Genomic DNA, 19,908 nt, shown 5'->3' with positions numbered 1-19,908 from the left:
TAATGTTGCCTGATGCATACAGGTTGGGCTCCCTTAACTTTGCAAGGAAAAACGGAGACACCCATGAGACCTGACTTCATCCATAAACCCACCCCATACATCCTTTTAAGGGTTTAAGATAAAACAGTTATAGCAACCTGTTCCACCTTGTCCTGTTCTTTTGCTTGGATCAAGAGTCTGAATTATAAGAACATAGGGGAACTTTCCTTGGACAACCAATGAATGGACTGATTTCCTTTCCTCTCTTTATGTCCAGCTGTGGAGAAAGCAGCGGCTTCGGGGCTCCCTGTAGAAGGCACTCACATCCTGCTGGCAGTCTTTGTTCCTGTTATCATGGTAGCACTAGTAATCGCAGCCATCTATCTATATTTCTCCAAGTAAGTGGATATGAACAGTACAGCTGTCCATAATGGGCTCTGTTAGGTGTAAAAAAGCCTCTTCCTATGTGTTTATTCCCCACCATTGTCTTCGCACAGGCTACAAGGGAAAGCGCTCCTCCGCATGCCTCTCTCTTCCTCGCCCCCATACGATCAAGTCACAGTGGAATCTGCATTTGACAATCCCACGTTTGAGACAGGGGTGAGTATACAATAGTCTTACTGACCAGAGAATGTTGTGTTTGTGGTTATCCACAATGGGAGCACACAAAAGATTGTCCGGTAATAACCTGGGAAACTACTGCAGGATATACAAGGAATCTCATCTTGTGTGAGTGACTGTTGGTATTGCCTTTGGATTACATTTTCAGTTTCCATCAGCTTTGCTGTAATTAAAGATTAACACCTACTATGCTGCAATATTGTTGTTGAGAAATTTGAGGACAGAATACAGTGCCACAATGTCTATCCATAGTTTCATCCTAATGAGCCAATGTAGTCACCCATTCTGTCTCTCTTCCAAATGTATCCAAGCCCTAGTTGCTGTTAAACTATAGATCAGGTATATAGAACAGTCAGAGTTGGCCTTTACCTAAGCCCCAGCTCTTCAAATACAGTATACTGGTCAAATATGGCTCAATGTGCTTGATGTGGCCCAGCACATGGAATCTTTTATGCACTAGTGAAATAAATGTTTATATACTTAACCTTTCTGATCTCATTACTCTTTTTTAGCTTTGTGATTAAAAAAATAGATTTCACTGAAATTATATTTGTTTATCATAACTATTTTTTATTCAAATATTTTAAGAATGTTTGCTTGTTCTTACATATTAACATTATAGGACACCAGGGAATATGAAGTGTCCATATAGAAGGCAAAGCAGTCTCATTCTTGGAGGGAGAAAGAAAAGGAGGAAATGACATCTTGTCACTCAAGTGTGAGAAGGTTCTTGATCCTTGTCGCTTCTTCAGTGGTTGAACTGAGTATTTTACCCCAAGATGGGCACAGACACTTGTCGACAGTGGTGCAGCATTGGCCAGCACTGCAACTCACAACAAACTTGACATTCCCAGCTCTCCTTTCCTTCTGTCCGGTTCCCGTCGCTGCTCTTACAGCTCTTAGTCCTATGTTCTTCTTTCAGCCGAAGATCCTTCCTTCATGCTTCAAGAGTAGATTTATCTGCTTGGATAGTTATGTGATCCAATGCAACTTTGAACTGCAGCACAAAGGGTTAATGGTAGCCAAATAAAAAGACATAGATGTGAGTGGTTTAGAAGGGACAACTCAATTAGATAAACTTGCATGAACAATACCCATAAACACACAGAAGAACAAGCAGTCACATGCATACAGAGATACATTAAGGACAGATATTAGGGGACAGATAGGAGAGGTACTGAAGGATTGTGCATTAAAGTGTGGTAATGTCTATATTATACACCAATGCAACAAACCTCCCCAGCAACTACAATAACATGGGACTCTCAGTGACACATGCACACTTTTATGCCTGATCCTCCATAGCGTGTGTGTTTAGTTACATATGTATATATGAATTTATATATTTGTTTATACAAGGTGCATAGTGACCTCATTAAATCTTCCATTTGATCACACAGACTGTGTGGTCACCAGGGCATAGGGGTTATCTGCTTTTTGTAAGGTGAAGCTTTTGCTGCCCATTTAACTTATGCACTAGACATATTTTGGGCAACATTCGATTTTGTTTATTGTTTAATTTTTGCTACTAGGAGGCCTCATTGAAACAATGAAAACCATTAGGGAAAAGTTTAAGCTATCTCTTAGGGGCAATATGCAGAAGAGCCACCTCTACAGATAATTGACTTTTAAGTAATGTCCTGCTCTGAGGAGTCCATACAAGGAAGAAACAGTCTGTCTGCAAGTGGATATTGTGCAACATGTCAAGCTCTAAGACACAGTGGATAAAGCATTAACTCAGAGGGCTGCCATGTTAACAGCATTACCCAGAAGTGTATTCTTTTGTACAGTGGCTTATTTGCATGATACCCACAGGAAAATAGTTACTCATAGAGAAATTAGGCAACTACCACTAAGGACAATATGGGTAATTTTAGTTATACACCACATTTACATTGAAGCTTGCCATAATGATCGGTAGATATGGATAAGGCCAATTATATAGTGACTCTTAATACTCGTGAAGGCTAAAATTGATTTGGTCTCAGTAATAGCAGTGTTGAATTGTTAGAACAAGTTGCAAATCTGACCTCCAATATTACCCAGTTTCACAGAGCAGCTGTTACCCCTTAGTGTAAATATGAGGACATGTATCAAGATCTTTATATATGCATTATGCAATACTTTTTAATTTGGTTTACTCAGGTGCGTAACTTGAAATGACGGGCCCCATTGCAAAATCGCTAAAAGACCCAATGCCTCCAACCCCCATATTACAGTTAAATAGACCACCTCTCTACTTTATGACAAATAGACCACCTCTCTACTTTATGACAAATAGACCACCTCTCTACTTTATGACAAATAGACCACCTATCTACTGTATGCCAGAACAACACAGCACTGTTAATTGCATTGATAGTAATCTGTAGTCTGCGCTATATACATATACATTGTACCTATTTGTGGCTGGATATATCAATATAGAGTAAGCAAAACAAGAATGTAAGGAGTACTGCCCTTCTTTACATGCAGGACTGTTTCATATCCAACATTTTGGCAATTGGATCATGTGCAGTCACCCAGGATGTGCCTATAATAATGCAGCAGATTGAGGGAGGGGGTAGTAAAAGAAGAGAATTGATTAATTTATCATTTTCTTTCTGAGATTGTATATATTTGTGGCATTTACCTTGTTTGTATATCGAATAATACTTAACAATGACAATATTTGTCTTTAAAGTCGCATAACTTATATACAAATGTCTATTGTATGGGAGATGTGACGGATGACATGGGTTATATAAAACAGCTTATTAATGTGCATTATCCAAGTGCCAAAACATTGGATAGTAAGTAAAATAGTTCTGTATTTATAGAAGACCTGTATTGCCTAAATTTTCTTTCTTAATTGATAATTATCAATCTCTGCACTTGACCCAGTGTGAAGCATCTGTTAAATTGTGCAAAACATTTTTGTTCTCTAAATCAATGTACAGCCAGATTGAGGGGCCTTTAAGATACATTGTTCTGAATACAGGGTGCCCTGTTCTGTGACCATACTACTGTAGGCAATAGCTACACCCTTAGGTTTGATGTAACTGTTGTAACATCTACTAGTGAGCTGGACTTAAGACAGTCATTTTAGCCACAGATTGGGGTTACAAGGCCACCAAAAGGACACTCAATACAGTTTAAAACATGCTGTTCCAGGGGGTGCTTACACCACTTGTCCCTATATTTGCACAAATGAAGCTTCTCTATAGGAAAGGCCACAATCTGGCATCTTCTGAAAGGAGGAGCTGGGCGGTCAGTGGTAGTTTAGGGGGGGGGAGTTATAGCTGTGTGAATCGACATGTAATTACAGATTTCCTTTAGCAGATCGAGATATTTCAAGGAGACTGAAGGCTTGAACAAGGTGTAATTATACATGGACCTAGAAATAGTATATAAAGGCATTTTCCTATACTTTGAATGGAATGCCTCTTGCACACACTTTAGTCATAATACACCAAGAAAAGCACTTTCCAGCATAAAGAAATAAAAACACTGATACCCCCAAAACGTGGGACATGTAGTAAGGGTGGCTACAATGTCCCCTCAGTCTTATTATTAATTTAAGTAACAAGTGAGGTTAATCCAAGCAGTATTTTAGGAGAAAAACAGAAAAGATAATGTTAAAAGTTGTGGTCCTAAAATATTAGGCTGGGCGGTGAAGGAATGTTTTGTTCACCATGCGCATGTTCAGTCAATCCACAGTCCCAAAAATATAGGTGCTCTGATTTTCCCGGGCCCGCACCTATGAAGGCAACAGACAGACAGAGGCACATTTGTGCAAAGAGCAACGCTCTGATCTCCGGCATGTTTTGCATTTTCATCAAAAATTTTATATATATTCAAATAATATCAATTAAACAAACCTGCCCTATGGCACTAACACTAGTGGATATGAACCACATTTTAGGCACACATTAGTAGTGCATCTGATTGCAGACTAGTTAACTAGTTACTAGTACTCTCTCTGCATTGGTACTAGGCGTCTTTTTCATACAGGTTTCTGTTTGAGTTTGATACATCCCCTCATTGGGAACCACTACTTAGAAGGGTCTCCTCTGTATCTCCTCAGTGTGGTAGCTTGAGGGCAAGCAATGGTGTAAAGTGCCAATAGGGAAGTGGGTTAGTGAAGACAATCTTACTACATGTATAAATCTATATACTCTATATGTTATGGGTTTTGTAATTAGGAGTGTGGGTACATTTACACAGATAGTGTTTGTCCTGCCATATTTATGGACTGATTTATCCTTGTAGTAAGTGTGTCGTGTGTGTGTATCATAGCAATGTGGAAAAAAATGACATAAGTACATTGCTGAATCACATCATCTCTATGCATCCTAGACCGGGACAAGCAACCATAGACTGACAGCTGTCCTTAGACAACCTCTCCCACAGTCAGTGTCCAGTGGAGACAAATGTCAGGGGTAGTCCATGGATAACTGTAGGACAGCTTTATGGAGTCCCTGGTCAGGACAGAACATCCCTACAATAAGAGGTAAGGAAAAAATACAACAGGAAACGAACAAAGATTGACACATCCAGAGAAAACTAAAATTGAGTGCTCAAGTAAGTACTAGACTATTTCCAACAATCAATTATACACTGATAGAAGCACATTAAAATTGAGACTTTGTATGTTTTCTTAGGAACATAAGACATTATAAAGAAACAAGATAAACCCAGTTGTATAAATGGATTTTGTGATGGTTCGCCATTGAATAAATTATTTTTGTTGATTACTCAGTGTCATTAGTGGCTTCATGTAACTTGTCAAATTTGTGCACAGATAGGAACTGATGCAGATTGGGACGTATACCAGATTGTGTAGTCTATCCTGTTAGAAATCTGTGTACGGCGCTGCGGAAATCTTGTGGCGCCTAACAAATAAATGATAATAATAATAGAAATCGCTCTGTACGTTACCAGAAACTGGTCATTTATGCCGATTTTTTTCAACAATTCTGTATAGCATTGTCTAAAGGAATGTAAAAAAGAATATTCTAAGTATCATGCAAGTGGTGAGGATTCACGCAATGAGCGCATATATGAAAACTGGTGTGAAGAAAGAGGTGTATGAGCACTGACATAATACTAAATCGCTGGGCCCCATACCAAAACTTTGGGGAGGGGGTCCAGCGATGCTTCGGAGCATGCAGAGGGGAAGACTAGGGGGGCCTATTAATTTAGGTTAGTGGAAAGGCTCCAATTGGATATATTGTACCAAAATACTCAGTAATGAAGAATGGAAAGGAGAATAATAAAAGGGGGATGTAAAAAAGAGAAAAGAAAAAGTGCAAACAAACAAGTGAAAAAAAAGTAAACTGACTGGACCTGGGAATGAACTGTGAAATTTCCATTATAAATATGTATCTCACAGTTGTCTGATATAATTCAAAGCTGGTTTGATGACAGTGATCTCAGTCCTTAAATGTCCCTCATTAACAGACTAGCATACATATATGTGTATTAAAGTGTGTTATGTATTTATGTTGAAGATTCAGACATTACATAAGGGCTTCCCCTTCAATCGGATCTTTGATAGAGTACTGCGATCTGTAATGTGGCATTAACAAGAGGAATGGGAAACCCCAGCATTAATGAATGTGGTGTTGGTGGAAGGCATCAGTGAACTGGTTAAGATAGTACCATTGCTGAGACATCTACATATACTTTAATCTTCATGCCCTCGTGTATGGGTTGTTGTGCCAACTGTAGGACAGTTTATTTGGCTGAATAAAAATAGAAGTTAACTATTTAATCTCGCAATGTTTCACCAGGATCTGGCAATAACGTTGAATGCTCTGTGTGTGTGGTCCAGGTGTAAATCACACTAATGCGATATCAGACTTAATGCTCGATTATCTTGTGATTGGCACAATACTAAGATCTTCACAGTCTCGGCTAGTTGGCTGTGAGTTGTGGTGCTCTTGTTATAAGAGTCCGCAAAGTTATCTGTCTTGGCTTCACGGTTCCCTATATGAGTGCCCACACTCACCAGATCTTGTGTTACTTGCTGATTTTAGTTATGGAGATCATACCTCATCCTTATCAGGAAAAATTGTAACTCTACCAGTTTTGTTGTGTAGGGCAAATCATTTTCATCTGTTGCTAGTATTTAAGAGGAAGCACTATGTCTCATCACCATATTTCTCATGCCCCAAAGATACTTTGTTCCTGAAGAAATGTTTTGGCTCTTGGGGTCTTTATTTCCCCCTTTTTGTCAGGACCAATAGGAGATCCAATAGAGAAAGCAATGTCAATTGCAGGCAGCTCCCAGTGAGTTTTGTGCTAAGGTGAAAAGGGCGAGCCTTCAGAGGCTGACTGAGACAGCTGTGACAAGCGGCAAGCTTCGTGTGGCAGCAAAAATAAGGAAATAAAAAAGGTATTTATCTTGTTTGTAAATCTAATAATGCTTAAAAATGAAATCATGTTTCTCTTTAAGTGCACACAAAAAACTGTTGCAGTAGTTGGAATAAGTGATGAAAAAGAGGGCACAGGTATTTGCTGTCACCAACTGTATCTCTACATACATTAGAGGTAGGCAGCATGTGATTCTTCGACTAGTGTAGAACTACAAGTCACAGCATACCTTTCCAGTCTCTGGTACAACATCTGGGGAGCCAACAGTTTATGAAGACTAGTCCTTACTATAAACCAGGGGTAGGCAACCTGCGGCTCTCCAGGTGTTGTGAAACTACAAATCCCAGCATGCTTTGCCACCTATCTGCTGGTTATCTACTGGCAAAGCATGCTGGGACTTGTAGTTTCACAACACCTGGAGAGCCGCAGGTTGCCTACCCCTGCTATAAACCATACTAAGAGAGCTGCCTGGATACGCTGACCACAGGGTGAGACTAATAAGAAGAAGACATCCTCATCTCAGTAGCCCACAAAGTAACTACACTAGGCGCACCCAGGGCCGGATTAACCATAGGGCTAACTGGGCTACAGCCCAGGGGCCTATGGCATCCAGGGGGCCCTTGAAAGTGCTCAGCAGCAGTATTGATCGGTCGGGGGCGGGGGCGCGGGCAGCTCGGATCACGGGGGGGGGGGCCCTCACGGGGTAATGGAGGTCCCCTTAGCCCAGGGGCCTCCATTCCCTTAATCCGGCCCTGGGCGCACCCCAGAACCAGTGACGTCATTAAATCTACATCTGTTCACGACTGTATTTAGAATTTCCACTGTTTTAGGCATTGTTAGTTATTACTCTAAATTAATAAATGTGCATCCCACATGTTGATTTTCTTATATCCAAACTCCACCCTCCATTATTTTTGATAGGTAAAATAGTAAAAACTAAATAACTAAAAATTAAATACACTTTTGTGTTGCTCAATGAAAACAAAATGGTTCTAGTTGGTCTATATGGCAAATGTATCTTTGTATTTGCTGCTATCTTGTATTAAACTGTACATTTGAGACCCTGCTGAAATATTCCTTCTACCACAACCAAGTCTGCAATATCCACTACTGGCCATTAGATGTCACTTTAAAATTATAGCAATTGCCTATACTTTGTACATGCACATTAACCTTTTATTTCTTGGAAATACCATTCTGCACCACAGTGAATATGCAGCACTTTCACCTAATAAGTCTTACATGCTGCATATTCCAAACCTTGTTTTCTGTGAAGAATGGGTATTATATTGCTTTTGTTAAAGGTTACATTGAAACTGTGAATAGAATGCTGCAGAAATCTCATAGGAAATAATGACATTTCACTTATAAATATTACACAGCTGCATCTGTTCAGAACAAAAATGTTCAAAGCACAATTCATAATGAATTAAAAGCTTAGAGGGGCAGAAGAGGTCAGAAGAGTTCTACGTGCACCTTGTGACTCTTCTGGTAGATTTGTGTTACGTAGTGATTGAGGCATGTTTAATGCTCTCTTGGGTCCCAGCTTTCCTAGAACAGTCCTGTTTTTTATACTGTTAATTTATACCTTAGACTTTCTCATTTACATGTAGTGGCTGGATTATCAAGATTGGTGGCAAGAATATTCTAGTACTATAATAGTACTATAATAAAAAGAAATGTGGGTGCTAAGGATTATTTTATGTACTGTATGAACATCTATTCACATAGGTGTTAACATTTTTGTGGTACCAGTTTGAGATGATGGGGTCTATTTACTAAACTGTGGGTTTGAAAAAGTGGAGATGTTGCCTATAGCAACCAAACAGATTCTAGCTGTCATTTTTTAGAATGTACTAAATAAATGATAGCTAGAGTCTGATTGGTTCCTATAGGCAACATCTCCACTTTTTCAAACTCACAGTTTGGTAAATATGTGTGCTTTGTGACATGTAGTGTTATCCTGCTGGAAGTAACCATTAGAAGATGGGCAGATTTTGGCCATGAAGCAATAATAGCACATAGTCAGCAAAATACTCAGGTAGGCTGTGGTATTTAAATGGTGCTCAATAGGCACTAAGGTGTGCCAAAAAACTTCCCCCACACCATTATGACACCACGACCAGGCTGCATCGTTGAAACAAGACGGGATAGAACTTCGGATTCATATTATTTACGCCAAATTCTGATCCTACCATCTGCATGTTGCAGCACAAATCAAGATTCGTCAGACCAGGCAATATTTTTCCAAATGAGCCTGTGCCCAATAAGGCCTCAGGTCCCTGTGCTTAGCTGACTGCAGTGAAACCCATCTGGAGAGCCGCCAGTTTACAAAGTCTAGTCTTTGCCAGAAACGGTACTAAAAGAGCAGCCACTCAACACTCACAACTCCAGAAACAGTGACAGAAATCTCATAAGGAAATAATAGCATTCTCCAGCACACCTATAAATATTATACACTTTGCATCTGGTAAAAATAAAAATGTTCAAAGTACAATAATGAATTGAAAGCTTAGAGGGGCAGAAGAGGTCAGAAGAGTTCTACGTGCACCTTGTGACTCTTCTGGTAGATTTGTGTTACGTAGTGATTGAGGCATGTTTAATGCTCTCTTGGGTCCCAGCTTTCCTAGAACAGTCCTGTTTTTTATACTGTTAATTTATACCTTAGACTTTATCATTTACATGTAGTGGCTGGATTATCAAGATTGGTGGCAAGAATATTCTAGTACTATAATAGTACTATAATAAAAAGAAATGTGGGTGCTAAGGATTATTTTATGTACTGTATGAACATCTATTCACATAGGTGTTAACATTTTTGTGGTACCAGTTTGAGATGATGGGGTCTATTTACTAAACTGTGGGTTTGAAAAAGTGGAGATGTTGCCTATAGCAACCAAACAGATTCTAGCTGTCATTTTTTTAGAATGTACTAAATAAATGATAGCTAGAGTCTGATTGGTTGCTATAGGCAACATCTCCACTTTTTCAAACTCACAGTTTGGTAAATATGTGTGCTTTGTGACATGTAGTGTTATCCTGCTGGAAGTAACCATTAGAAGATGGGCAGATTTTGGCCATGAAGCAATAATAGCACATAGTCAGCAAAATACTCAGGTAGGCTGTGGTATTTAAATGGTGCTCAATAGGCACTAAGGTGTGCCAAAAAACTTCCCCCACACCATTATGACACCACCACCAGGCTGCATCGTTGAAACAAGACGGGATAGAACTTCGGATTCATATTATTTACGCCAAATTCTGATCCTACCATCTGCATGTTGCAGCACAAATCAAGATTCGTCAGACCAGGCAATATTTTTCCAAATGAGCCTGTGCCCAATAAGGCCTCAGTTCCCTGTGCTTAGCTGACTGCAGTGGAACCCATCTGGAGAGCCGCCAGTTTACAAAGTCTAGTCTTTGCCATAAACGGTACTAAAAGAGCAGCCACTCAACACTCACAACTCCAGAAACAGTGACAGAAATCTCATAAGGAAATAATAGCATTCTCCAGCACACCTGTAAATATTATACACTTTGCATCTGGTAAAAATAAAAATGTTCAAAGTACAATAATGAATTGAAAAGCTTAGAGGGACAGAAGAGGTCAGAAGAGTTCTACTTGTAACTTGTGACTCTTGGTGAGTGACACGTGCCTATGGCTATAATCTGTCCCTGCTGTCCCAGAACAGCCCCGTTTTTTACACTGGTAATCTATACCTTGGTATTTCCCATTTTCATGAAATTCTGATTCCTGTAGCAGCTGGATTATCACAAAATATAATACTGCATTTAGCACCCAAAAGGGGTGTTTTTATATAATGTGTGAACATCTTTTCACATGGGTGTAAAAATATTCTTTTTTAAAATGATAAGAAACCGTTCCCGTTAGAAGTGCACTTGTGAACAATGCGCCTATTTGGAACTGCATGGATTTGGCAAAATTATGAAAGTAAATTTTGCACAGGATAATGAGTATTCTTCACTGCTGCTGGAGAGAGGTGATGAGGTGAGGAACTGGGTGCAAAATCTGGAAAAAAATGTGGTTTTGTGGTATAGGTAGATATTTAAAGGAACCTGTGTGAGGTGGAGATTGTGCATATTCCAAGGAGTTCCTTTTTAGATTTTTACTCCTTTTATTTAAGGTTTTAAAGATATCATGAAACATTATAACTCACACACAAGTGTTATTCACTCCTCATTCACACTGTAAATTAAGAAGAAGAAACTGTAAGTACAATTTTGTATTTTACATAAATGCAGTAAATATAGTCCTTTCATGCACAATACAGGTTTCCCAGACTACTGAGGATTGGTAAACTTTAATCTGTATACCAGTTTCATACTGGCCAACACATGCACTTTCTCAACTCATCCCAGTAAAATATAGACGAAAGAGTGGGTTTTAGCTTGCCTATTGCTATTGTCCAACAGGACGCTGCTATTAAAAGGATAAACAATATTTTCTGTGATTTAATCTGTATGGGAGTTTGGCAGAAAGGAAATTATCCCATGGAATCAGAGATCTAGGACAGTGAAACAAATCTGAAGCAATGCAGAGATTGAGAAGGGTCATACTTATCAATTCTGGACCGAGCACCGGACCGGTGCAAGGTCTCTAGATGCCCTAGGCAAAGCTTCAGCATACCCCCCAACCCTCTTCTGAAGACCTCACAAACTCACTTCTCAGTAGCAAATAATAATAAGTAAACAAATTAATGTAAATATAGTTTTATTTCACACAGCATAATTAAAATTAAGATTTATAGAGAAACAGAACAGTACTCACAAGATGCAATCTTGGTACTGGACAAGATCCAATAATGCAAAACTCCAAGCACAACTGAGACAAGCCCAGAGCTCCTCAGTGCAGTATCAGCAGTCAGAGTGATATAGAAAGATTTCCTTCCTAGCCAGCAGAAAAATGTTCTATCTATCTATCTATCTATCTATCTATCTATCTATCTATCTATCCTGTATGTTCAAACTGCTGTACTTAGAGAGAGAAATCATAGCAATCTGGATGCCAGAATGCTGAGTCGGAGTAATAATTCTGTTTGCCAGGGTGCTGAGTCTGAAATCTTTGCATGCTGTATGCCAAGTGTGACCGGATGGGCTTACTTCGCCACCCGGTCTGTAGGGGGAAGGAGGAATGTAGGGATGTCCTTCCTGCACAGATTGTCTTGGTTTCCTTCTCACCGTCAGTAACCGACTGTTACTGACCACTTCTACTGGTGTCACCTTACCACCAGACACTCGCCGATTGTGAATGCCAACTGCGCACTAGTTGTAGGAGAATTCAGCTGCCACCACTGGACTTATTTGTGACGTCCAGAACTGTATACTTCTGGGGTAATTGGTATAGCTGCTGTAATGCCTCATTGCTGTGGGATGGCTGGTACCTCCTGACCGCTGCTGGGTAGCAGGCAGAGTGTTGTCACAGAAACACTGGGTTCAACACAGGACAGCCGGGGAATGGATTAGAGTGTAAGCTCTTATCTGTTGGTCACAAGACACAGCAGGTAATAATCGCAGACAGAATCTTCAAGCATTGATGGTTTATTGCTCAAGAGTCCAGAGAAGGACTTCTATACACCAGTTTGAGGTACTGGTGATCATCAGAAGTTACAGCTTGGAAATGATATATTAAATGGTCATACAGTCCTCCTTTTATACAGATTTACACACATGTTGTCAGGGTGCAACCCAGGCCCCTGATCTGACCAGGCACCGAAACATCTGATATCACATTAGATAATCAGGATATAATCTAATCTTGCATCTAACACAATTTAACTTTCACATCAACCTGTGACTTCCTCAAATTTGCTGTTTACATTGTGTGGAAGTCAAATAATTGGATGAAGTAAACTAAATTGATCAATATTGTTTTACCGTATGATTGCGATTAGTACACCACGTAATGACGTACTACTACGTATATTAGTACGTAGTAATGACACAATCATAAAATTAATAACACACACACATTTACATTCGCGCTTAAACTTTTAAATAGTACACATTTATTAAGGTTCCAATCCACATGTATTTATTAGTAAAATGTAGTAGAGGTACTTTATACATAGAGAATATTATAGCAAAGGTATTTATGGTTCAGGTCCTCTAAAAGGTAACGAGTTTGGTCTAATATTAAAGCTTATTTCACCAGCATTAACCCGGGTTTGACAGAGTAGAGATTGCTTCTAGAAGTGGCAAGATGAGATTAAACTGACCCATAAACAAAGTACTTTTGAGTATTAAACTGGTTATTCAGCGGGAAGACACATAGGTAACAGTTGGAGTGAGTTGACCCCCCTCCCTTGGAAAAGATCAAATGAACTGACCTATGACCAGCAGACAACTGGAACATCGTAGACCCTGGACCAATGAAGACCTCTCTTAGTGTTATATGTGCATATTTGTGACAACATCACTGTTTATGTTATTTCAAACTGCATATCAGCAAGCTCATGGGCCATTGTTAAATCTCTCTCTTCCTGACAACAGACAACATGACTGTATCTGAACCTGGGCCCAGGTGAAGCACATACGTAATGTATTTGGGTTTATACTTTTCTTTTAATTGTTATATCTTTTATGCATCAACATGGCTTACTGTAAATCCTGCTTTCTTTTGCTATTAAATCTCTTTTTGCGTTAAAACCACAATATTAGCATTGGACAATGTCAAATTGGTAGCGATAAAACGAACATAACAATTGTTAGGAGGTATTCTGTCTGTCTAATAAAACATGACAACAGGTAACAACCTTCTGCTGGGCCTTCAGGCTAAAAAAGGTGTTTGCCACTTCTGAAATGAAAAGGCTTACTTAGCATTTCCTGTTTTTAGTCAAACAGACTTCCTCTAGCCAATCAATACATTTCCTAAACCAAAATACACACAATATAAAAAATATCAGTACATTTCTAATGATATAAATTGGCGCACTACACTAATAATTTAAATATAATTATACAATAATTTATTTATAAGTAACCCAGTCTCACCAAGGTTGAAGTGGAAGCAGAAATCTGTAAAATGAATAATTCCAGAGACAAGACTGTGCAGGAGTCCAGAGTTCAGAGTAAAATCTATCACTGTTAAAGAAGCATAGGACAGGAGGAGGTTTTAAACTCCAATGGTCAAATCAGTTCAGGAGAGACGTACACTCTAATTGAGACAAGTATGCAATAACTCATGCTCACCACAGCAGAAGAGTCAATCCCAATATCCTTACAAGGTCCTCCTTTCCTAAATACATTTTAATGATTAGTTCCCTTCCTTTACTTACTTACTGTTTTCACCTCCTCCAATTTACTTATTTTGTGACTTTCTTTTTCCAATGATAAGCAGCAGCTGCAGGGGAATTCACAAACAGCTTCTCCACCTCATCTCTTCTGAGGGAGGACGGAGCTGGCCTAGAAGTGAGAGAAGGGGAGGAGTGCTGTGGCCTACAAGGAACTTTATCCAACACAGTGTGCACTGCAGAGCAGAAAATGACGGCTGTAAGCAAGAAGCTGTCACTGTCACGGGTAGCATGACATAGAAGAAGAATGTCTATTACAGACATTCGTAATGTTAAAACCTGGCTCAGTGGCATTCCCAAGGTCCTGGCGTCCTAGGCAGCTGCTAATGGAAGTGTCTGGCCTTACAGGGTATATAGCACCGATTTAGCGAAACTGGTTTCGCAAGGACCCTAAATCAGATTCCCAGACAAGGCAATAGCCCCATATACATACAGATTGGAAATCAGTCCTGTGACAATTATGTAGTATATCTAATGACTGATTGTTATTTTCTTGTAAATTCATGTATGACAATGTATATTGTATGTAATCTTGTAATGTAATCTCTTAATTTCAGTGCATGGAACACTTATTATGATAATGTAATGATCTTGCACATAAAGAAGATAGAGACATACAACTATGAAATGTTTATGCTCTTCTGTTGAAAAATGGTGGTAGGTATTGAGCACTCTGTAATATAAACAAGTAAGGAAATGTTACCCTAGTCTATCCATGATGGAACGTGAAAAAAAAGTTTTAAAAAAAAGTTTTTATATTGCAAATATGCGATTTTTACTACTTCCTGAATGAATAAAGTTGTTGAAATTTTAACTATAAAAGGAGGCAAAAAGAGAACAGCTCTTATCCTTGACAAAGTCCATTAGGACGAAACGCGTTGGTAAGAAGCTATTTGAAAAGGTTTTTGAGCTACTCAGGCTTCTGTACTACCAGGAAGCACTTTGCATTCCACGTGCGTTCCAAGGGCCTCCGGACGGAGGAGGACGCAGTAAAGGTTGTAACGAAGATTTGAACAAACACTAAAGAAAATATCTCTCAGAATAACTCCATCGATAGGCAAGTCTGCAGGGAACAATCAGGAGGACGGTATATTACATTCCATCAGGGAGAGACTAGGATAAGAGTTCCTTCCTTGTTTATATTACCGAGTGCTCAATACCTACCACCATTTTTCAACAGAAGAGCATAAACATTTAATAGTTGTATGACTCTATCTTCTTTATGTGCAAGATCATTACATTATCATAATAAGTGATCCATGCACTGAAATTAAGAGATTAGTTTTGGTGATTATTTCCCACGTTATTCAGCACCAGGTACTCACTTAAAGGAGAAGCACTAATATTTTTTTCTATTTTGCAAATCTTGTAATGTAATCTCAACGTGTGCTTTTCTAGATGACATTAGTTTGAACTTATGCAAGTGTCATTAATCTGTTGAAAATAGTCAGACCTAGGATCTCTAAGGAGTTTGAAGCCCCAAAGTTGTAAACCATCTAGCCAAGCAGAAGGAGCAGAGGTGAGAGCCCTGTGAACATTCCGATCTCAGGACATCCCTAGCTCACTTCGAAAGCCCTGTGACATTTGGGAGATCAATCTGTCTTTATTGATAGCTAAACTCCAAAGGTGGGGGGTGAGAGCTATGTGAAAAAGGATTTAAAATCTTCTGCTTTAGACATTACTGTGTGTATTTTCATAAGGTTGTCTATCAAGACTGAAATGTCCCATCCTTCCCAAGGGGTAAATGTATCAAGGTGCGATATATTGCAAATCCGGCTATTTTTTCGCGGGTGTTTCATCTCGCAGGTGTATTAAAGTGAGATTTGATGTAAAATCGCTAGAGATGTGTTTCTGTCAAAATCGCTATTTACAAAATCGATTGAGATCAAAGTCCCGACTGTTTGCCACTCTAGCTATACAAGTCTCAAATGTATGAAGCTGCAATTAAGCAAACTCTCCTGAGTTTGCTTTAAAAATCGCCAGATACAACACGCTGCATTCTAGAAGCGTGATTAGTAAACACATCGTTACACTGTCTGTCTATAGAGCCGGAGGTCCGGCAGCTGTCAAAAGTTTAAAAACAGATAAAAGTAATATAAAAAAAAAAAAGTGGTGTCCCCAGCCCGGCCCCTATTAACCCTATTGCTGCCAGCCAGCTGCTGGTTGCATGAAAATCTGGAAAAATTTGCGTGGGGTCCCCCTCGATTTTCACTCAACCAGCACTAGGCAAACCAGCCGGGATGGGTGGCACTATAGATGGGGGACATGCGGCAGGGGTCCCCCTGCCATAATGACAACCAACCCCAGGCTGTTCAGCGCTGGGCTGGATTCCCTAGAGAGTGGGGTCTGACGAAAAAACCGAGTGGGACACCCAGCCAGCCCAGTGCTGAAAGCACTAGGGCTCTTCCTATAATAACAGCAAAAAATAAGTAAAAAAACAAACAGATAACATTTTGTTTTGTGGAACTACAAGTCCCAGCCAGCCATAAACAGTGTGGGCATGCTGATGCTTGTATACCTACAAGCAGCAGCATACCCATGGCAGCCAGGGCATGCTGGCACTTGGAGAACCACAAATGCCAACATGCCCTGACACCCATGGCTGGCAGAGACCTGTAGTTCAACAAAACAGAATGTTTACAAAACCACAACACCCTCTTTAAAACCACATACATTTAATAAAAATAATAAAATCACAATAAAGACAATACACACCCTCATTTATACCACATCAATTTATTAAAAATAAGAAAACCACAAAATACTCACCAATCTGAATTCTTCTTCTTTCATCGGCAGTTTTTAATCCAAAAATTCTTGAAACCATGTCCAAATAAATTTGTAAAAGGATGAGAGATGCCGCTAAACAGCTTGTACAGTGCACAAGCTCCGATAAGGAATGAACTTAGCTCAGCCGCGAGGTCTATTTATAGTACAAGAGATTTTCCCACTCTGTGACGGGAAAACCCCTTATACTATAAATAGACCTCGCGGCTGTGCTAAGTTCATTGCATATCCGAGCTTGTACACTGTACATGCTGTTTAGCGGCGTCTCTCATATTTTTTATTTTTTAACCAAGCATGTTCCGGAGTGGAATACAAATATGGGGCCCCTCATGGGCTGAAGATAAGAAGACTGCAATCAACAAGTGGGCCCTCCTGGCCAGAAGAACTGAAGATTTTTACAAGCATGGACTTTTGTAATACAAATTTATTTATGGACTTTTCAGGCAGGTACTTTGGAATTACAAATTTTTGTGGACATGGCTTTCAAGCATTTTTGGATAAAAAGCTGCTGATGAAAGAAGAATAATTCAGATTGGTGAGTATTTTGGGGTTTTCTTATTTTTAATAAATTTATGTGGTATGAATGAGGGTGTGTATTGTATTTATTGGGGTTTTATTATTTTTATTAAATGTATGTGGGTTTTAAAGAGGGTGATGTGATTTTGTAAACATTTTGCTTTGTCAAACTACAGGTCTCAGCCAGCCATGGGTGTCAGGGCATGTTGGCACTTGTGGTTCTCCAAGTGCCAGCATGCCCTGACTTGGTTTTATGAGGGAACACAATAGAGAAGTATGGGACATTTTAGTCATGATAGACCCCCTCGTGAAAATGTACACAGTAATGTCTAAAGCAGAAGATTTTAAACCCTTTTTCACATAGCTCTCACCCCCCACCTTTGGAGTTTAGCTGTCAATAAGGACAGATTGATCTGTCACAGGGCTTTCAAAGTGTGCTAGGGATGTCCTGAGATCGGAATGTTGACAGGGGGTTGAGTTCTCACCTCTGCTCCTTCTGCTAGATGGTTTACAACTTTGGGGCTTCAAACTCCTCCAAGACCCTTATCTATCCTGGGCCTGGCTAGTTTCAAAAGACTAATGACACTTGCATAAGTTCCAACTCATGTCATCTAGCAAAGCACATGTTAAGATTACATTACAAGATTACATACAATATACTTTGTTATACATGAATTCAACAGAAAATAACAATCAGTCATTAGATATACTACATAATTGTCACAAGTCCTTCCAGAGTATTAGCATAAGTTTTATAAAGAGATTTTATAATAATTGACTAGCTGTTAGTAATATTAGTTAGTAATAATTTAGAAAAAGACGTACTACAATATAAGGTCTTTCATATGTATCCACCAAGAAACTCTCAAATGCATTCCATCTTTCAAGTGCTCGCTCCATTCAACATCCCTGTTATAATTAATTGAAATTAAAATGAGTTCAATATTATCTGTGTGGAGTTTGTATGTTCTCCCCATGTTTGCGTGGGTTTGCTCCGGGTGCTCCGGTTTCCTCCCACACTCCAAAAACATTCTAGTAGGTTAATTGGCTGCTATCAAAAATGACCCTCCTCTCTCTCTCTCTCTCTCTCTCTGTATTTGTTAGGGAATTTAGACTGTAAGCTCCAATGGGGCAGGGACTGATGTGAGTTCTCTGCACAGCGCTGCGGAATCAGTGGCGCTATATAAATAAATGGTGATTATGATGATGATGAAGGACAAACAACAGGGTAGACCGTTGTCCTTCTAGCATGGTATCGCTATGAACTGCAATACGGAGGAATAAGAAAATATTTTCTGGGCGCAAGTGCATGCTGCCACAGGTATGTGTCAGGAGACGCCACGGACGCGGGCACCGCCGCGACTCACTTCCTTCTCTGGTTCTGGCGTCCCGGCCATCTCCATGACGACAGGGACGTCACTTTCTGTATATCATGCATTTGCAAATATGTTCAAAAGGATTCTTTCAGTAAAGTGCTAGCCACACCCCCACATTAGGTTGGCCACACCCACTTGTCAAATGTCACTCCCACTTAGATGGGGGGCACCGGTGCCCTGTCTCGCCCAGGGCACTAAAATGTCTAGTTACGGCACTGGATATCCGTGTACCAGTTCCCGGCTTGTCTGACTACTCTTTGCCTGATATCCCTGTATCAGATCCCGGCTTGTCTGACTACTCTCTGCCTGATATCCGTGTACCAGTTCCCGGCTTGTCTGACTACTCTCTGCCTGATATCCGTGTACCAGTTCCCGGCTTGTCTGACTATGCTCTACCTGATATCCGTGTACCAGTTCCCGGCTTGTCTGATTTTCCTCTTCCGCCTCTCGGGTACCTGCACCACATTGGTTCTGCTGCTATTCCTGCAGCCACCTTCCTACTCCCAGTCTAGCAGCGGTTTCTTCATTCTGTTTCTTCATTCTACTCGAGACCTCTTCCTGTGGTTTGGACCTTGTGTTACATCCTGAGACAGACCTGAGGGTCGCGACCTGCGGGTTCCCGAAAGCTAAATCCATCCCGCCTTGGGGCGGTTCTTGGTGGACACCAGGGAATCCGTTAGACTCCGCGCCTCTGGTCTGCCAGTGCTAATCAGGATTGATACAGGTACTCCTGAAGTTGTAACAATATATATGCATTTGTTATATTAATGCACCTATCGGTTTAGGACATAATAGATACGGTAAAGCCCTGTTTTATTCAGTATATGTATACATATAAAAAGATATATCCAATGGAGAATGTGAATCACAAACTGCCATGGTCACATCATATGTCTTGTCATCTATAGGAGCTAAAAATGGAAAATTATTAAAATATTGTATCAATTAAAAATATTAATTCT

General features: G+C 39.8%; 1 protein-coding gene across 2 annotated transcripts in view; it reads left to right on the top strand.

Moving 5' to 3' along the window:
• SEZ6 (seizure related 6 homolog) overlaps positions 1–5,336 on the top strand; it is a 455,419-nt gene extending 450,083 nt beyond the window's left edge. For both annotated transcript variants that reach the window (XM_075196840.1, XM_075196839.1), the window contains 3 exons: positions 257–377; positions 477–579; positions 1,223–5,336. In XM_075196840.1, coding sequence (XP_075052941.1) covers positions 257–377; positions 477–579; positions 1,223–1,252 — 254 coding nt within the window. In that variant the 3' untranslated portion in view covers positions 1,253–5,336. The remainder of the gene's footprint in view (positions 1–256; positions 378–476; positions 580–1,222) is intronic.
• The last annotated feature ends 14,572 nt before the right edge of the window (positions 5,337–19,908 follow it).

This window comes from Mixophyes fleayi, chromosome 2, assembly GCF_038048845.1.
Source record: "Mixophyes fleayi isolate aMixFle1 chromosome 2, aMixFle1.hap1, whole genome shotgun sequence".
Lineage (NCBI taxonomy): Eukaryota > Metazoa > Chordata > Amphibia > Anura > Limnodynastidae > Mixophyes > Mixophyes fleayi.
Note: the sequence above shows the minus strand (reverse complement) of the source record. Positions and strands in the feature narration are given on the sequence as shown.